General features: G+C 35.8%; 1 protein-coding gene across 2 annotated transcripts in view; it reads left to right on the top strand.

Moving 5' to 3' along the window:
- Window positions 1–21,240, top strand: part of AP3B1 (adaptor related protein complex 3 subunit beta 1) — a 129,257-nt gene that overhangs the window by 94,509 nt on the left and 13,508 nt on the right. For both annotated transcript variants that reach the window (XM_088534739.1, XM_088534738.1), the window contains exons 23-25: window positions 6,748–6,979; window positions 8,752–8,836; window positions 16,678–16,775. In XM_088534739.1, coding sequence (XP_088390865.1) covers window positions 6,748–6,979; window positions 8,752–8,836; window positions 16,678–16,775 — 415 coding nt within the window. The remainder of the gene's footprint in view (window positions 1–6,747; window positions 6,980–8,751; window positions 8,837–16,677; window positions 16,776–21,240) is intronic.

The raw sequence follows: 21,240 nt of genomic DNA, 5'->3' as shown, positions 1-21,240 counted from the left end.
CTGAAAACTCTTCTTTGAAGCTGGCCTTCTCTCTGAGCACCTGATAGATTTCAGTAGCAGTGACAGAGAGTTCACAAAGCACTTCTGAGCATAAGAGTTGCTCCTTATGTGTGTAACTTACTATTTCACATATAAGAATGTTACAAGACAGGTATAAATTGCTTCAGTTCACTTCTTGATTATTATTACTATAGGCTTAACTGAAGGCTGGACTGCACCAAAAAAAAACAGGGGGCAGAAATTCATACTAGGGTAAGGTGAAGCCTGAGTTTTTGTCAGAAAAACTCAGACCAAAGTTTGTATTATGACTTCTGTGCAGCTCTGCATCTATCTACCTATGTAACAATCCTGAGCATCCCATAAGCCTTGAAATTCTATAATATGAGAATGAATAAATACTTGTGAGTAAATACTAAATACTTACGTAAATACTTGTGAGTAAAGAGTAACCACTAACACTGTTTTGATTTCTGAAGCTGTTAAGGTTTTTTGGCTTTGGGTTTTTTTTTAGCTTGTTGCGTTTCAGAAAGTAAATAACCAAAGTTTCGTTGGTACTTGTAAGATTCCCTCTTGTTGCTTTTACTTGAAGAGTCATCATCATATGGAAATGCAGCACCTGCTGCTCAACTTACAAGTCTGATGTTCTGTCCCAGAACATTAAAAATGGCTTAAAACTTGTTCAGGAAAGTTGAGATTTTGTCAATAAAATGAAGGACTGTGCGTGGAGCTAACTGATCTTGTTTGCTGCTGTTGGGGCATATGTAGCTCCAGATCCTGGTATCATCATTCCTGTAGCTGATCAGTAGCAAGTGTCTCTTAGGTTAGCAGAGCAAAATAACTAAAAGGCAAGGACATTGCCATTGCTAAAGTAAGGCGCCCTAGAGTCTCACAAATGATGTCAGTACCTAGGTACTTTTAACATACTCCAAAAGCCTTTGCCTACAGTTTGAGAAAGGTGGGATACCACCCTCAATCCCTTCCCAACTAGTATTAGGCTCATTTATTTTAGAAGGTTGGTAAGTGATGTGTCTTTATTCCCTAACATCAAAAGCATTTTAAAATGTTTTCAGTTTTCTTATGCCACAGGATCCAGAGTATTTTGGAGGGGCAGATTACTCTTTAAAAGTCTGTTGTTAAACATAGTAACGTCAAAGAGATGGGTTTTTAAAAGCTCACTTAGTGGTGAACTCTCACTTCATTTTTGCGTGCTTTTTTCCTAATGACCGTGTGGTTAACAGCATCTTGACATTAAGACTAAAAAAGCATATCTTGATTCTTCCTACCTTCCTTTTGGTTTGTGGACAGTCAGTGAAAATTTTCTTTTTAAATGTTTGTTCACAACAGTTGCTGTTCCTAGTCCGTAGCATCTCAATTCTTGGTTTAAATATGACAGACAAATTAGGGAAAATAGCATTTGTGAGAGCTGTGAAGTAGAAACTTGACATGTATAGTGGACTGGAGAAATTCTTGACTGTAAAAGAAAGTTTGTGTACGGGTTTTACTGTTAAATTTGTCTGGGATGTTTTGATGAAATGTGTACAAAAGTCCTACAGTTTTTACTGGGAGTGCTTTATAACATGTTAATCACTCAAACCACGTATTTCAACTAGTACAGCTAAAGCTAATACTTATAGCAACATGCTTAGCTTAAAATCTGTGTCTACGCAATAGAGCCTTTGGTATAGACATACTTTGGGTGGGATTTTGGGTGCTATGGACATGCTTTGGCTGGGTGTTTGCAAAATGGCCTACGTTTCTGACGGTGTTCCTCAGCATTGAGTATGAATGGGACTGAGTGATGAACTTGAAAGGGCTGCATTTTGGTGGAAGTCTTAGTGAGGTGAACTGCAACTTTCACAACCTAAGGAGTATGGATTTTTGCAGGCTAAAGCACTCTGTGTAAAGTGAAAGCAACCTTGGGAAGCCCTGGCCCATCGGCACCCTCCAGCCAAGTGCCATTGCTGTACGGGCGGGCTCGACCCCTGCACGGACGGCGCAGATACAATTGGTGCTTTAGCATCCGTACTTACGTGGGCCAGGGTTCGATATAGCAACTGATAGCCTGAGTTCACTTCCACGTTTTGGCTTGTTGGTGATGCTCTATAGTAAGTGTTTCAACTTAAATTCTGCACTTATCCTAACACAAGAGGCCCTTTTCTGGGGAGATGTCTACACTAGGTGCTTCTATTGGAAGAATATTCTATTGGAAGTGTCAGTGCAAAGGAAGTATAACACTAATGGTAAAATTATACTTTATTGCCAGTAGGGTTCAGTATGTTTTCACTTTAGAGGTCTTGTCTCTAAAGAGTGCTGGCTTTTTGCCAAAATTAAAATAATCTATTAGAGGCATTTGTGGGAACTACTTTGAAGTCACTTAGGCATTAATATAGATTTTGGCATTGAGTCTATCTGCAGCATCCACCCTTTCATATTCCGAACAGGACAAGGCTGACATCTTACTCTGTTTTTAACTCTCTAACTACTTCAGATGTTTCCCTAACTCTTCAGTCCGGTGGCTGGGGGAGATTATCTGTTAATATATTGGGAGAATGTCCTCTCTTTGAAACACCTGATGACTTTTATGAAGGGAATTAAAATATTGCACTGTTTGATGGAAGTCATACACAGGCCTAAACCATTAGGCTCTGGGTTTCATTTGAGTCATTGCAGACAAAGTAAATCTGGAAGTTTTCCTTGCAGAAATGTGAATTAGATTGGGCACTGTTTTAAAAGTTGAAATGTGTATTGGGAAGCAATATAAGTCCTTGAATGTAGGGATTTTCTGTAAATGGCTTTAGAAATAAATTCTCCCTTAGTACCAGTATAAGCTCCTTTCATATGCTGGTAGTGATCCCAGAGTATCCTATGGGGAAGAATCTACAGTTCTGAATTTATATGAAGAGGTATAAATTCCACACAACTTTGTGGATCATAAATACAAATACAGAATTTACTCCTTTTCTTTATGTTTGTTCAATATTTCAGACTTAATCATGAGAATATTCCTATTCTGTTACTACTTAAATTCTTTCTTGTGGCACTTTTTTGAAGATTTACTATTTATTCACATTTCATTATGTACAGCATAGGAAAAAGGCAACTATGCCAAAACTCAAAAAAAGAAAAGAGTATTAATATAAAACTTCAAGCTCTTTTCTAAATACTGAATGTATCTCACTGGCCTGCATTTATTCATAAAATACAAAATTACACCAAAAAGCACACTATTCATTTTAAAAATGTTTTGATGAATATGGCATGGGGTTGAGATTTTTCTGCTGTTCACAAACTCCAGTTTGAGGTCCAATTCTGGTTCCCTTATATGCTATAGCAGTTCCATAGGCTCTAAGGGCAAAACTTTTTATTGATACCAATTTACTTCACATCTCTCTGGCTTGCTGTATTATAAGAGAACCCAGGAAAAATCCAAGGACCTTAAAAGTATTAGATGATGATAACTGAGCAAATTCTTGTCTAATTTGCTCATCTGTAGGTTCATAGATTCACACTGCATTTTTGAAATGCTGCTTTTATGGCTATTTGAGACCACGTCAATATTAAAGAAGAAGCAGAGAAAAGAATTAATTTTGACTGCCTTACAGAAGCAGACTATTGGGAGTATAACAACAGCCCTCCCTTCTTTAGTCCGAGGCTGATATTGATGGGATTTAAAAATAGATTGGGAGAGGGAAGGGGTGTTTCCAAGACTTTTAGAGAAAAAATATATTCTATAAATGTTGGAATTCAGAGAGAACGTTTGGAACTCGGTCTCTATATCTGAAATTGTTGGTATGGTGTATTAGAACTTGAAGGATTTCTGCCAGAACTTTTGAAGTTCTAGATGTTATCCTAGATGTCTAGCAGATACATAATTGTTGAATGAGTCTTTGGAAAGAAAGTTGTCATTAAATATTTTCTAGAATTCGATATCAAGCTGTTGACTGTCTTTCTAGATAAATCAGCTAAAATTGAATCATGGTACCATTTTTCTAGACTGCAAAAAATGAGTGCTTAATTAAACTTCGTTGTTGAGGCTTGCCCACAGCCTCTTGAAATCCTAGTTCAAATATTGCCGACTGGGTTGTTGAAATTCTTTCTGCAATTCTTTGTTTGCTTTTTTTGTTACATCTTTTTTGTTAATTATTTCAAAAGAGCCATAAAAGAAACATATTGCCTTGTGGCTGTGACTGGTATGTAACTGGAAATGGAGCAAAAGATCGTGAATGTGCTCTTTTCTGCCAGTATTTGTCTTTCCTTTGTTTGCCTCATTCTACGTCTTTTTCCTAATATTATAAAACTGTGGTTAACTTGCTCTTATAGCCGGAATGGAAAGATCATGTAAATGTGGCTGGGCTGCACGGGACCCTTTCTCCTCATCGTAACTGTGGGGAAGGCAGCGGAGCGTGGCCGCGGGGGAGCTCTCAGATCACTAGGTCATTCTGGGATTATGTCATGGATATTGCCAATAGAGGAGGGCAGTAGAAGGGCTACTTGTATTAAATGATTCAGTCCACCACTCTAACAGAATGTAATTTAGAGGAATAGAATTATAATTATTGTCAGTCATGGGAGCAAACATTTTTTTTTTCCTGCAATACTGTTTCACCCAAACATTTCTACTTTGTCCTAATGGGCATCAAAAGTTGATTTAATCATTAGTGCATTGCTAAACTAAGGGAGAAAAAAAAATAAAATTAAAAAAAGCCCAAAAAAAAAAAAAAAAAAGCTTGTATCCTCCTTCATAAAAATAGTAATAGTATTTCACACAGGAAAGTTTGTCCAACAGTGATTTCTGTTTAAAAGATGCTGTAGAGCTTTCTGTTTTGAATAGTTATAGGAACTTTTTTTTTTTTTTTGTATTAGCTTGAACATTGTTTTAGGTATTTTTAATACATTTATTGTCTAAAGAGGAAAAGTCTGGCAAAATGAGCAAGCTGAGAGGACTCAGCAGATTGTATCTAATCACTTGGGTTGTGGTCAAGTAAACAAATTATGGTTAGTGATCTTACATTTTTAGTTTATGAACTTAACAGATACTTTTAATTCAAAATCCTGATGTTGTTGCTCTTGTTAAGAAGTAGTTTAAAAATATTTACAGTACCTTTTAGGGTCTGGGGTCATCTTTCAACAAGATGCAAAGGTTGTAGGGACCGCACGTGCAGTTAGCAGGACTGAGGGACAGTCTGATTCATACCTGGGTGGTTTTACCACCATCTGTGGAGTCCCTTTTACTTCCTGGTGGCTTTCCATCAAAATGAACTGGGGGATGGTCTATATTCTTCTTTTTGTGTTTCTGTCATTCTAAACAGCTGTATTTAAAAAAAAAAAAAAAGTTTTATGAGTTTAATCTTAGTAATCTTCACCCAAAAAAGGCAGACATGCTGTGTCATAAAATAACTATTAGTGACTAGTTTGTATCCTATAAATCTAACTTGAGTTGATAATATGGTCCATTACCAGCTAACTGCACAGAGTATTTTTCATTTTACACTCTTCAGTTACTTTTTAGTGAAGTGTTAAAAAATATGAAGCTTTTCTCCTCTCTAAAATTGCACACTGTCTGTCTGTTATTAGGGAGATAACAGCTCTTATAAATGTTTCAGTAAGCGTTAAGTAGACAGTTATGTGCACTCTCATTCCACGCTTATTTGCTTACTGTAATAAACTGATAAAATATGTGTAGTTTGTCTCTGTGTATCTGCAGGCATCATGAGTCACATAGATTTCCTTTAGAAATAATGTTGTGTCTGCAGAATTGATTGGTTATTTTCATAAACCATCCAAAGGTACACAAACGACTTCTATTACTTAAACATATGCTGTGTAAGATTTGTGGGGATTATCTCATGGTTACTAGGAGCTTCTTATTCTATTAACTCTTTGGAGAATTTCTTTTCTTTTTTCAACCTCAGAATTATTGCAGGTATCTGTCCTATTGGTTTTTTTTTTTTAATTTATTTTTTTAAGTATTGCAGCTGTGTGCATTAAACATTTTAAAACTAGAACAAAATTGAAACAAAAGATATTTACTCGACTGATTTAAAAGTTATGTATGTTGTCATCTCACACCCTTAACTGTCAAGGAAATATCTTGAGAGCTCTAATTTTCAGAAACTAAATGTCTTTTGTTCAGGATACGTTTAGATTTTATTTATTTATAGTACTGCCATATTAAATAGATCTGAAGATTAAAAACCATAAAAACCTAATGTTACTCTGACTGTCATTTACAAGCTTCTTCCTCTGTGATTTTGAAAATAAAAGTGAATGAGATCATGTGAGTGAAACTGCGAATGAAATATGAGAATTAATACTTTAAGAGCTTAGGAGAAGTCTTTGAGTAAAAATCCCAAGAGGATTTTTGCAAAAATTTGAGTCAGTATCACAATTGATTATGTATATTGAGGGATTTTTGCTCTGTTTATATCTAGAGTTTGGACTTCTACCTTTTTATGTTTTCATTTGTATTTATAAATAATATTAATAAAACAAGTTATATGGTAGCAAAGATAAGCTACCAGCTTTAACATGATAACACATTTCCTAAGCGTTTTATGAAGTAATGTCTGTATTGTAGATATAGAGCTGAAGTTGAATTTAGTCTTAAGATTAAATGCTAACTCTAAACTTAAGAATGAGATTTAATTTAACCCTTAAAACTTACGTTTTATTAATTATTTTATCAATCTTTTCAGACAGGGTCTTTGTGAGACTCTGTTAATTGTTTTGTTTTTGATTTATTAACAGGTCACTACTCAAGTCTTTGTGCCAACAAAAACATATGAACTGCTTCATCGAATGAGTGGAAAAGGATTAGCAGCTCATTATCACTTCTCCAGACAGCCATGCATTTTTGGTGACCGCCTGGTATCTGTGCAAGTAACAGTAACCAACACAACGGATCAGAAGATAGAGAACATTCACATAGGGGAGACGAAGCTCCCTGCCGGCATGAGGATGCATGGCTTTAATCCAATAGGTAAGAGTACCTGACTTATAAAGAATATACATGCTATCATATATATAGCTATATAAAAAAAAACAACAATATATATATAGATATGGTAGCTATATATGTAAAAGGTAGTTCCATGAATTTTTTCTATATATACATTTAATATAAATGCATATATATGCATTTTATATATATATAAAATATGTAACTACCTTTTCTTAAATAATCTGATTAATAAAAGTTAATTTTGGCTTGGCTTTCCCCTACTTGTATTTGACATTGAAATTTACTCCTTAGAACCATTATATCTCAAAATTACTTTTCCTGCTTTTTCTAATAATTTCAGTTGATCTAATAGAAGATGCTCTCTGTCTACCTAGACCTTGTCTCTCTTATGTCCCCAATCCAGAATGCTTGTAATGAGATGCAAGGGAAACTTAGTATCTGCGCACATAACCAGCTTGCTTTCCTTTTCGTGTCAGAGAGCTGTGTCTTAGGGCACCATAGAATACGGATTTGGAACCAAAGTTTCCATAATATAAGTGGAAAGGCTTCATATTCCATTGTATGCTTCAGGCACTCCTTGAAGCTCCAACTCCTGTATTGTCAGTACATGAGAGTCTTCTCTTGCACTGATCTGCAGTACTGTTAGAATCCATACCATGGTAGAGGGATGTTAGAAACAAATTCTCAAAGTGCAGCAGCTTGTGAGTTAATGAGTTGTCTTTGCTTTAAGTTACTTTTAGTGAGGATATGGGCTGGACGCCACCCTGTGCCACATGCTCTAGGTGTCCCTGCTTGTGCAGGAGAGTTGGACTAGATGATGCCTAGAGGTCCCTTCCAAGCTTAACGATTCTGATAATTGTCTGAAAAAAACAATCAAGAATACTGACTGCAGATTGGTATGGACTATAAACCAAACTTCGTATCTCTCTTTAAACATTCAAAGAAAAGAGAGTCACAAAGACTTAAAAGTAGCAAACTATTAATAAAGTAAATCAAATCAATTGTTACTAGATTCACAGTAAGAGTGAGTAAACATATGCAGTCACTTCTTTCATATAAAAAATATGAGAATTCCTGAAATTAGTATTTTGACCAGTTCAGATTTCTTAATTTTCATGATACAAACTACTGTAAATAATGCAGTGCTACAGCCAAGAAAGTAAGAACGTGTCTCAATACCTTCATATGAGAAGTTACTCGTTCTATAGTGCTTATAAAGCACAAAATTATCTTCCAGTTTGAGTTCATAATCTTTCTGCTGTCTTCTATTACTAATGCTAGGAAAATATTGGGAAATAAGTAAGCCATATCAATTATGAAATATTTGAAATTCTAACCTTTTCTCATTACTGTGTGGTAATGTAAATTTTACTAATACTTGTTCTGGATTGCTAGTTACTAATTAAATTTGGAGGCTGGTATTACTCTAAATGAAGTGCCAATGCTTGCAAAGCAAAAGGATGTATTTCTAATGCTTTTTTTTCCCCTTTGATTATATATTTTTTGAATATAAACTCTTATCTTGGTGATGATAGGACTGTTGGATTTTCATGGTAACATTTTGTATGCTTTAACTGTGGTGGGGAGAAAAAAAAAAAAAAGACACTTAAACGTGGAAGTGTGGCATTGCTTGAGATCTGCTTGAAATTAAACCACAAGTATTTACTTTTGTTGTTGTTGCTGCATACAGATTTTCTAACTATGTGAGGTTTGAGGGTTTTGAATCCGGGATATTCTGTTGCTTAACTGCTCAAATCTGCTGTTTATCTGCTCAAAATATTCTCTTGTAGAATCTCTTGAGCCTGAGGGATCTATTACTGTCTCAATGGGTATCGACTTCTGTGATTCTACTCAGACTGCCACTTTCCAGTTATGGTGAGTTCTCAAGGGGGAGGGAAGAAAAACACCTGAAAATAACATGGGACATGGCATTTTCAATTTTGTGGCTGTAAATATGGTGCACTGCTATTTTAGTGCTCTGCTACAAAGCACAGCTTGGAAAACTTGCATGTTATTGAAGGTAGGGATGGAAGTTTTATGGTAGAAATGTAACTGAGTTAACACCAAACCACTGCTGAAAATGAATTACCTGTTTTAGTGACAGGGCAATTTACTATTAAAAATTTATCTATATCTTTTCTTTCTTCCAAACCCTTTTTTTTTTTTTTTTTTTTTTTTTTTTTGGTACAGTAGATCTTCATAGGAATTCATTTTAAAGATACTGATACCTCCAGTAAGACAGCTGCAGCATGTAGTTTACACATTCGCATGGACACAGGCACATTTCTTGCTCCAATGCTAATGAAGAGCATCATTGTGGTTTGTATGCTGTTTGCTGGAGTTTAGAGGAAGTTTTAGACAATTTGGAAATCTAGCTTGTTTTTCTGAATCATATGTTAGCCTGATGCAAGTTTTGTTGGGAGAGGGAATTCCATTCCATGTGATTTATTTTCATAATTGCCTCCTCAAAAGAAGAGACATTCTTCTGTCTATAAGTATGTTTTTGTTTTATACAAAATGTGCTCTGTTTATCAGACAGGGACAGTCTTAGGAAAAGCAGATATTTTAAGTACATCTTTTCAGTGTACCAGTGATTTGGTTCCCAACTTAAACCATTTATTGCTAGGAATTTCAACAATGATGAGGATAAGCAATGTAGCATAACACATTGATTTTATGCAGATCATCACCTTTATGTTTTGGGAGGTCTGCTGTATTAGTGATATATAAAAACTGATTACTTTCTCCAACATTGCCTAGTAATTGTTTATTATTTTCCTATTAGACAAACAAGACAGATCAATATTCCTGAACACCAACCAGACTATGAGTAACATCACTGTAAATAGATTTGCCTCAGACCTCAGCGGTGTATTCATTTTAATGATTTGGACAATGTGAGTCCAATGACAAAGCTTGAGCTAAGTTTAAAATTAAATTAAGAATAGGAATTGCTTACTTGGTTCCTTTACTAATTGATAGGGCCTTGTCTTTTGCACCTAGCTCTTTGAAAAAGGTATAAAAATAGGTAAAATGTTCTCTGAATTAAATTTGCGATTTTACTGATAAAATAAAACATGTATTGTTCAAAATCGTACTGATGTCAGTACCACCAAAATGATTATGCCTTGTGAGGTTTGGGCTTCAACTGAAGCCTTTTTAAATTGTTATGCTTTTTAAAAAGCTTTTATCCAAGAGGAAGGATAACTTCCATAAGTCTGTCAAAATGTGGCAAAAAATACTGTGCACACAAAGGTGTCGATATTTTTGTGTTTTCTCGTAATGCCTTTCATAGAGATATACCATGTCGGTTATTTTGCATTTTTGTTAGAAGCAGATTCAGTGGTAAAGTATTCCTGATCATAATCCTCTTTTTTATGTTGTTCTAAAAGGAGCACTTTGTCTTGCATCAGATGTAATTGATCCTGAAGCAGTGTAATCACAATTACTCACTTTCTTAATTGGCCTGCCCAAAATCAGAAAATGGAAACCGATCGGCAGTGTTTAAATCAATAACTTTGTAGTAATGCTTGTGGGGGTAGGGAGGTAGTGGTAATGGGTAGATCAATTGGTCTTAGATGCCAATCACAGACTGTGTGTTTTGCATAGTAAACACCACCTTTCTGCTTGGGGATGTGCTATTGCAATAGTGGTTCAATAAAAACAAACTACATCAAGAAAAAAGCAAACATGAGTAATAAAATATTTAGATCTCTTTCTGAAGCTCTTGTGTGAATCAAGATCAACAAAAGAGAGATTTTAGTAGAGGCTCAAAGTGTTGAGCTTTGAAAAGCCTCCTTTGTAAACACAATTTTTATTAAGCAAGGCTTACCAAGATCACACATCTAATTAAAAAGAGGAGAAACACCTTAGCTTGAAAACTGTTCCTAATGTGTTTATTTAGAACATGTATCAGAGTCTTCAACCCATATACTCATAGCAGGAACATCTCTTCATTGCTGTCTTGTGCCCTGCACTTGTAGTGACACTCTGATGCTTCACTTACACTCATGTTCTGCACAGTAATGTCTTTCTCTATGCTCTTCTTTAAATCTGGAAAATTAAAGAATAAGTGGAGAAATCTAATCTTTTAAATGAAATTTGCAGATTGCTACTGCTCCTTTTTGGAGTCACTGTTCAGACTCTGCAAGCAGAATATACACAACTTATACAACCAGAAGTTGTTTTATATTTTTATCTCGTGTGCCCAGGCAGTCTGATAGCTTGCTGAATCTTAGCTGAGCGTTAGGATTTTCACCTTCCCGGTAAGACAGCAAAACCTTTGCTGAGCATCAGGCAGGAAAGGAAAGGTTGGCCCCCTCTGGTGCCTTGAATGGATCCTTGATGTTGCAGATTTCCTGTAGTCCTCTGACCGGGGATTATCTTTCTCTGTGAGATACTATGTTTCCATGTTTCTTGTGTTTTCCTTTGAGTCCTTAAGCTACTAGCAATTATTGTTTTAGCAGTCCTTATATTGTCTTTTGTTTGCCTTATTATGTTGCATGTCTCTACCTATCAGATATTCTTAGAGCTTTCTCACAGCTTAGCAGTTTCCTCAGATGTGTGAATAAAGGTTTTGGAGCTTGTGTGTGTCAAGAGCTTGCACCCAGATCCTTGGAAGGATTGGAAACCATTGGACACCTAGAGAAGAAAGGCGAGGCACTTAAGTCTATACATATACTTACCCTATTTTGTGTTGGCATGGATTTAGAATTTCTAATCCTTCATTCCATTTGTAAAAGCCAGTAGGCAAATCTCCAGATTGTTTTAAGTGCACGGCAAGTGACTAAAGGTGAAAAAGTCCTATTTATAGCTTTGCAAGCTGGAGAAATAAATAGGAAACATTCTTATCTCTTTCTTTCTTTTCCTTCCCCATCTTTTCAATACTTTTAGCTCTTCTCAAAGCCATAAAAGAGAAGCAGGTTTGCAAATAAAATAAGAGAACCTGTTTTCTTCTTCCTCGTCCTTTGAAAGTTTTGGATGTTGTTCCCTCTCTTCATTAGCATTGGAGTAAGGAATGTGCCTGTGTCCATGCAAATCTTCCTCCAGCTTAATTTTCTCAAGATTTAACTGTGAAGAGTATGATCAGGAGTCCCAAGAAGACAAAAGAGAAAGGCAATGGAAGAACAACTTTTATACCTTTCATTCTTGCTTAAGATAACGAGACCATGGAAGAAGTGACGTGTGACGCATAGGTTCATACGGGCATGGGGCTGGTTACCTTGCAGTGGCATTTCCCTTCTCCTAAAGCTGATATCAGAACAGCTGGGACCCTGGACATGCTCATCTATTACTGTTATGCTGATAGAAGAGAGAGGAGGTGTCTGTTCGCCTCATTCCCCTGTATGGTATAAACAGAGTTGGCTGCTCCAAAAAGGCTGGTGTAGCAAGAAGAATCTGGCCACTTCCTAAATGAAGTAAATTCCCCAGATGATATTTGGAAAGATTGTAAGATCTATTCTGTGCAAGTGGTGCCTTATCATAAAAGCTTTTGCTCTGGGGGGGTGTGGGTGTTTTGGTTTTTTTTTTGTGGTGGTTGTTGAGATTTTTTTCCTCTCTTTGGTTGTGTTTGTGTTTTTTGCTTTCTTGTTTCCCATGGCAGAGATTTTTCTCACTTATCTCATTCCGTGTTGATGCAGAAATCTCCCTAAACAGAATTTCTACCTTTGAACAGCAATAAATGAAAGATCAGTTCAGCAGCATTCAGTATTTGTTTGGAGGGGCAAACATGAATTCAGGTGTTGATGCTTGCATAAAAGCTTCTGATTAAAATGTGCCATGGCATATATTAAAGCCTAATGTTAAGGAGAGGCAATGCTGTCTTCACATCACTGTCACTTGCGTTTTCACTTGTTTCCTTCCCTTGTGACTTGTCAGCAGATCGCTAAGTTGTTTACAGATGTTGGATAGTAAGACAGGCACTCTGGTATTCTTCTCTTTATTGCATTACTCTAAAGTAGTCAGTTGGTCTAGTTCCAGAAAAGAAATTTATCTAGATAGGTAACTGACCTGGAAAAAGCAAGACTGGACGTGTGTATGTTCCTTCTATTTGTGTAGCCTCTTTTCTCGTAAAAGTCAAATGCTGTCTGTTCCTTTCTGCAACACAACTGTATGACCAAAGTCTCCCGTACTTCTTGATTTCATCTTTTGCACTTAGTATGTTGCTCTTTGTTTCACATTCTTCTTTTAATTCATCTCTGGATGTTTCTGAATGCAAGACTAAAAATTGTGAGCTGTTTTTGATAGATGTGTTCTGGGTCAAGAGTCTACAATGGACTACAAGGAATAGAGCAGAAGTAGGTCATGTTTATGGCAGGAAGGATATTCCCAACATTTTATCAAAATAATAGAAGAAAAATCTACATTACATGTCCTTGAGAAGTGAAGACTGCCATTGTGTAGCTTAATGGGTGCTTTTTTACAGATATAATGTTATTTATATCAGTTTTAAAGATGATGATGTAATCTTTGTCCTCAAGGCCATCATTATAGAAAAGACAACTTTGGGAAATTTTTGGAGCTAAACCCTTAAAACAATGGGAATAAGGTAAATGGACCCAAGTTTAAAATAGCAAGTGCTATAGTAAACTCCTGTTGTAGCCATCTGAGAGTTAAAACTGTGGTTCTTTTGAAGGATTGAATGTTAGCCTTGCTGGGTCATTTGTGCCAGAGATTGTTGCTCTCCCTTGTTTTCTGGGAGAGCATTATCATCATAAAGGTTAGCATCAGAAGATGCATTTCTGTGTTTCTTGGAAAGTGGTGCAAGCCTTTTGGAAAGGCAGTATGTACAGTTCTTAACGTAAGAGTAATGCAGTCAAGGACATAAAGACAAACTTTTTTTGTCCACAGTTCCATGCAAAAGAGACTTTTCCAAGTAGGGGTAAGGTACTGTTCTCAAAAACCCATATTCATGTGATTTTTTTGGAGCTCCGTCATGTACACTCGTTGAGCAGACATGTTCCCCTAAGGATGGAGCTTACTATACCAGCTAATACTCAAAATTCCTTTTCTTTAAAGAATTTTTGTAATTTTTTTTTTCATGGTGATATGAGGAATTTTTTTTCTCCTGAGAAACTTCTTCAACTTGATAAGTTGGAGCTAATCCCCTTGGGATGTGTCAGTGCAGTTCGAACCAAATGTCTGCCAGACTTATTATCATTAATTTTAAGTTTCAAACCATTTCTGCATGTTTTAGAGTATCATAATTAATATAAATGCTACTTAAGTTAATTAGATATAAGTGTACCTTATTAGGCATTTAGGAGATTTATATAATATTTTACTGGCATGTTTCAATTTAGTGGTTAACCATGTCTGTTAGATATTTGATGAAATTTCTGTTCTTGGACATGCTCAGGGCTTAATGGACAAGGTTCTCAGCTGGACAAGGTGGTGCTCAATGGACAGGTGCTCAATGGACAAGGTTCCCCTTAGCTGCCCTGCGCTGAGCAGGAAGTTGGACCAGATGATTTCCAGAGGTCCCTCCCAGCCTAAATTCTATAAATCTATAGAAATGTAAGATTATTCTTTGTTAATTTATATATTAATAATTCTGTAATTAAAAGACGTAATAAAGTAGTGCAGATCAGTAAAAAAAAACTCTGTTTGATCAGTAATGTGTGTGATAGAGTTATGAAAAGTAGGATAATTTTCTCTGCCTGAAAAAAGCACTTACAGAGGTACACCAAAATTAAAAAAGGTAACACAAAGTAAACTATACGCTGACTGTAACAAAATCAAGCACTAGGTGTTTTTTGAAGAATAACCAGCAATCAGGAGTTCCACTTGTAGCCCCTGAAAAGGTCATAGCTTTCCAAGGAATACCTATTAGCTTTATAATTGCTAGAGGATGGAATGGTTATTATGGCAGTGATGGCAAGTGGTCCTTTCAAGCACAGTTAGGACCTTTTAAAACTCAGAGTATTCTGATGCTTTTGTTCCTCTTTTGTATAAAAAGATTGTTATAGGCATTTCAAAACACTCTAATAATTGATGTTTTAAGTCTGGTTTATGTATACATGATATGTTCAGTCAATGTAGGAAGTAAATCATTGCACACAAAGCTGTTAATCAGTTTTATACCAGATTATTTCATGAACACCTTGGCTGACATTGGTTTGAAAGTACCATTAAAATTAAGTTTGGTATTATCTAAACGGTGTGTATATAAACAGCAGGAAGTTGTGAGACACTTGATTAAAGAACCTTCCGCCTGCTCTTAAGCTGTTGGAATTCTTGGTTGGTTTTGTAAAGGTATTAAAGAAAAGTATGACTCTTACTTTGTAATGCACTTAATTTTGCTAGACAATCAAGCAATCCCTGCCCTTTTAGCATGTTACCGACTTTGGAGGTGTATGGTATTTAAAATAGCATGGAGGAAAACATGAGTATTTGTAAGCTAAGCTAATTATAAAAATCAGCGCTCCATAAATGATTCTTTCTTATGTGAATGCTAGCTGCATTTCAAGGAATTATTTCACTATAAGTTTATGACTAAAAATTTTGAACAAAGGCAGCAGTCCTGCTGAATTATATCTCAAATGTCTATATTTGACATTACATCTATAAGCACAATCATAGCACATCAGATCTTAGAAAAGAGGAATGTAAGAATTCCTAAATATTTTCTTGTTTATTTAGGTAAATGTAGCAAGTATTAAAGTTGTAAGTAATAGGAAGATAAAATGCTCTATTTCCTGCTTCCAGGTGACTTATCTTGTATCATTAGGAAGCTGACAAATATATTTTCTGTATTAATCATCTAATACTGTTTCCTCTATCAGTCAAATTATTGCAGAATTTTAAATTCAGGACTATTAAAAATCAGTAACAAATACATGAGCTTAATTTAAATATCATGGATGTTAATCAAATTTATTTCCCATTCTAACGATTTTATAATTATATTTAAGTAGAATATCTGAGGCATATCAGCAGTCAATATGTATTGATCATTTGGTACATCAGCAAAATAAAAGGTCCTCTTCTAAAAATTCCTCATGCCTCAGCTGTAAATGCATGTACTGATCATCAGCTGGTAGCTGAATCCCATAAGCTGTAGCTAGTCAATTAGACATGGCTGAATAGAAGGTGTCTTGAGTTTTCTGTAGACCTGGAGAACTCCAGCTAATCAGGAATGTGGCTAATGCAATGGCGAGACAGCACGAGTTGGTTGTTTGTGGTTTATTTCTTGAGGAGGAATATGTGTGTATATAAATATATATGATGATGTTCCACTATTGATAGGTTTTGTTTGTTTGTTTTTCTCTCTCTGCTGTTATGAAACCCTCCTCAAAAATCTAAGATTTTCGAGCATGCTTTTAAATCAACAAATAGGGGTGTGTGCATGTGTGTTTATAGGCTTAAATATGTCAAAACTTAAAGTCTGAAAACTGATGTGATCAAACATTATTTTCTGGATTCACAAATTTATGATTTTAATTTTGAGTCTTTTTTTTTTTCCTGAAACTGTTGATTTGCCAGATTTAGCCCTGTTCCTTGAGACATCTATTGCTCATGACTGAACTTGTAAATATATGTTTAGTTTGATGCTTCATAGGTTATATTTAAACACTAATATGATTAAAAGTAATTATTTTCAGAAATACAAGTATGCCTACCATATTGGTGCTGTATTTGCATTGGAGAAGAAGCAAGGAATACCTATGCTGATGTAAAAACCCTTCACTGATTCTCTGCAACTTCTCTTTTCATAGCACAAAGGAGGATCGTTTCAACGTTAGCATCCAGCCCCCTGTCGGAGAACTGCTTCTACCTGTCACTATGTCAGAGAAGGACTTTAAGAAGGAACAAGGTAGGAAACATTATTTCAGCAGCTTAAGGAAATGTTTTTGGTTGAGAAGAGGCTTGTGCTGCTTTCAACATCCGAGTGTGCATGGAGTGCTTCTAGCATAGCTGTTGCTGGTGTTCTCTGTTAGCATCATCTGGTATTGATGACTCCTTAAAAAGGTCCTGCAGTGGTATTTCACTTTTTTTTTAGGGTGCCCTTAAAAATCAAAGCCCACATTATATCCTAAGGATATGTTTCCTCATATTTTTTAGCTTAAAGTTTTGGCTTCCTGTCATGAAGTATTAATGTGCTTCATTTGAGCTGAAAGGCAGAAATCTGGAACCCCAGCTCCAAGAAATAAACCAAATATACATTGATATAATGGAGTTTGCTAGCCATTATTCCAAGACTACTCTTAAATGCTACTTTTTTTCAGCTACTACTTAAGTTTATTTTAACCTTTCTGCTTTAGAATGTTTCGTTGTATGAAAAGAATATTCTTGCTTGAATAAGCTTTAGAAAGAATGATGCTTGAATAAGCTTGCTTGAATAAGCTTTTGCCATCTTGCAAAAACCTTGCAGAGATTCTTCTGATATTACATCTTTAAGGAAGAAAAGTTTGGTTCTAGTCCCAACACAACTACCCATTGGTGTGTTTAGTAACTTGAATATTTTATCCAGAATAACTAGAGAAAAGCGTAGTTGTCTTTGTGTTAAGTGGAACAATCCACAGTCCTGCCCTTAATTTGGATGTGATTCTTGAATATTCTGAAATATAAAATATTGCATTTTGGGTGTGTTCAAATGCCATAGTGTTTACACATCTGTCCCAATATATGGACATTTACATGTGTAAATCTCTTCACACTGAGATGAGAATGGCATGGGATTCTGTCACATTGCTGTGCAAGGCTCAGAAACTCAGTGTATCCATCACATGGTCAACAACACCAAAGAGTAGTACTGTATATTATTAATAAGTGCTTTTGAACATTTCTTGCTTTTGTGGTTTTGAATTATTCAGAAAGTAGTTTAAATATTAGCTAGATTTTTCTCAGTTAAATTTTATTGCAGTAGTAAAAAGTTAGGAGTTGTAGTAGTAGAAAGTTAGGACTGTGCTTTGTTTTCTTAACCAATTGATACTTATTTGCTGTTCTGTCCCTTTGCTGGCTTAAGCCTGCCTCTCTGCTTTATATCTGCTCAGCAACCCAAGGTGAGTGATTGAATGAGGCTGTGGTACATTTATTTTAAACTGTTCCCTTCTAAAAATTGTAGCTGAGGCTATAATGAAAGGAAAGGAGGTTACTATGCTTTTTCCCCCACATTTTGCTATTTGCTTGCTTTGTGATATTTTTGATAAGAGTTTTTGTGTGTGTTGCTGCGACGGAGGGATTTTTCCTCCTGACTGGCCATACAGAACCGTGAGCACGCGGAAGAAGTGTACTTGGAGAATAGCTGGGGTCCTCTGTGGAGTTGTTGCCAAAATTCCTTTTTCTTCCGCCGTTTTACTTCCATGGTTGTTGATTATTTGTCTGAATAAATCTGGCAGCTGTTTGCTATGTTTAATAGAGCAGAAAGGCTACTCTGAATAAAGCTATTTGAAAATTTGTTTATATGAAGTATTTGTAAATCCATGAAGGTCTCTTGGCATTTCTGTATTGCTTTCTCTGTCTTCCTGAATTCATTCGTTGATGCAGGACTTGATGCTGGCAAATTTACCACAGCTTTAAAAACCACAGCTTTAAAAACCTTTCTGATGGCATCTTTTTTATTATAGTTACCAGCTGTTTCAGAATCATCTTGGTAACTGGGATCTCAGTTCTAAATTTTACATAAGTATTTATTACAGAGATTTAGGAACAACTAGTGTTTGGGGACAGCTACTGTTATTTTGCTAAAAGAAAATTCCAAATTATAATAATAAAATGCAGGGCAATTTAGAAGTTAGTGTATATTGTTTTATTCTGTGTTTAACTCTGGTTTATCTTATTTACCAAATGAATGTGAGTTATGTAACTTGTGTTTTCATTTGCCATCTTTTTCTCTGTGTGTGCATGTGGTTTGTTTTTTGTTTGGTTTCTCCTCTCCCTTTTTTGTTTTTGGACATTAGATGCTTCAAGTCTGAAATGTGGAGATGCTTTATTTTATTTGCTATCATAATAAATAGGTAAAATAGTGAAGGAGAGCGCACAGTATTAGAAATGCAAGTTTATATTGGGGAGAATGAGAACATGTGCAGGTTTTAAGGATTTTTACATCTAAATTGCCCATCTAATCTAATAAGAATGCTAAAGAGGAAATAGCCAGTATTATACAGTGTTATGTACAGTATTGCGCTGTACACGTCCTTACTCGGCTGCACCGCGCTGCTCTGCGTTGTCTGAACGTTTGCACATTTCCATTTTCCTCCTGATGGCATAGGAGAGGGGAACCCAGGGGTTAGTGAATATTCATGGCTCGAAGGTTCCCCGGTGGAGGCCCTGGAGCCTGGAAAGCTGCGTTTATCCATCTGCTCCCGGCACTGCGCTCGGCCTGGCTGCCCAGCCCCGCCTGGGGAATCCTCTGGAGAGGGAATTCCTGGGAGCAGCAGCTGAGTTCGTCACCATACTGCAGGCAGTAATTTGGGAAAAGTGGATAAAAGTGGCATTCCCAAACTATCTTGTACCTTTCTGGTTAAATATTTTTGCTGATCTTCAGGCCTCAGGATTCTGTAGCTTATTTTACATGGCAGCCTCCAGAGAATCCCATTTCCTTAGGTGGAATTATGTCTGAGGGAAAATTTTGCCACAGAGGGGTGTGTAGCTAAATTTTTACTCGTCCTGCAGCTGTAACGATGAGTGGCAAAACTCTTCTTGCCTGCTGCAGAGTGTGGCTGAGTTGCATTTAATCCGGTGGCTAACATATCTTGTTATCTGCCCATATATATATATATATTTTCCAATTTCATTTCCTTTTATTATTCAAACTATGTACACTTGTTTCATTGTATTAGCTAATTAACCCAGATTAATTGCTGCTTTGTGCTCTGACTACAGTCGCCTTATATCCCAAAGTTTTCTGTAATAATAAAGGTGGCATGTGATTCTTGTAACAGGAGATTAATCAGAATTCTTTTCAAGGTTTTTAATGGCCAGTTAAAACTACTGTAAGTATGGTGCTTTGTGGGTTTTTTCTACAGACATGTTTTAAAATAATTTTGTCATATTTTTGAAAAACAGTATACCTGAATTATGTTAATTAAAAAAAAAGTAGTTAAGTAAACAATTTGCTTGCTTAATTTTATTAAGATTTATGCCTCCAACTTGTCTTCCTAACAAGCAAGATGCTAATTCTTTAAATGGTCAGGCATTTACGATTTTCTGGCCCTTGACTACCATAAGCAATCATATTTGATGCCCCTTAATTAGAGTACCCTTTTTTCTTTCCAGGTTCTTTTCCACCTCAGCAATCGAGACAATACATTTGCTTACCATGCTGCTCTCCTAAGTGTTCTTTTGCATGTAAATTAATCTTGATTCAGTTTACACTGTCATGCTGAGTGGTACAAATTGCCTATAACAATAAAACAGCATGAGTTAAAAATAAAGGGGGGTGGAAAGGCAGATTGAATGTGTGCCTTACTTGATAGGATGTTACTTTGCTTTATGCCAATACATTAGTCGACGATAATGAATCTTCTGTTCTGAAAAGCATGGTTTAGTTGATTTTTTTAATTTTACTTCAATGGAGCAGTACCTTGTCTTTTATAGAACAAGTTAGACAAACCATTAATGACAAGAGTGTTAAGGTTAAATATGAAGCAATGCATTCACTTCTCTGAGTGCTATCCATCTTTCCATTTACAGGAGCTTGACAAAAGTACTGGCTTTGTACAACATTTCCTTTAATTACATGCTGCGGGAAACAGGCTTTTAACATAAACATAGTTGCATTCATTTATTCAACATTTGCTCTTCAATAGAGCTTAATGGAGAAGGTTTAAATCCTAAATGAGTACACACATCTCTCAGCAGTGTTATGTCGGCCCCTGTGCTCTGCTTAAAAGCAGTTTTGGTCAGCGTATGTAGTTCTTAAAGCTTTTGCCTAATAGTGAAGTTAAACTATTTGAAACAGAATGTACTATTCCCAAGATAAAGCTGGTTTTTATAGAAGCTGTGTATATATATATTTTTGTTCTCTTCAAGAGTAGCTCATGTTCAAAAATATCCCATTATTTACTCATGAACTGCTTTATTTTTATTTTTTCTTTTTTTCTCTCTTTTTGTGACAGCAGCTAGTGCAGATTCTAGTGCATTAAAATGTTCACTTTTATATTTTCAGTGGCTATATTAAGCATCTTAGTGCTGTTTGCTATAGATTAGGACTGTATGCATGTCCCTCAAATACAAACCTTAGAAGAGTTTTGTGGTGTTTTACATTTGTCAATATTATTGTGGGTTTCATTTGCTTGATATTTTTGTCTAAAATACTGGGTTCCATTGTTTTTCTA

Source organism: Tinamus guttatus, unplaced genomic scaffold (genome assembly GCF_059628265.1).
Source record: "Tinamus guttatus ecotype Peru unplaced genomic scaffold, ASM5962826v1 Tinamus_guttatus_pri_ptg000595l, whole genome shotgun sequence".
NCBI lineage: Eukaryota > Metazoa > Chordata > Aves > Tinamiformes > Tinamidae > Tinamus > Tinamus guttatus.
The sequence above is the reverse complement of the archived record's forward strand: the minus strand, read 5'-3'. Positions and strand labels throughout refer to the sequence as shown.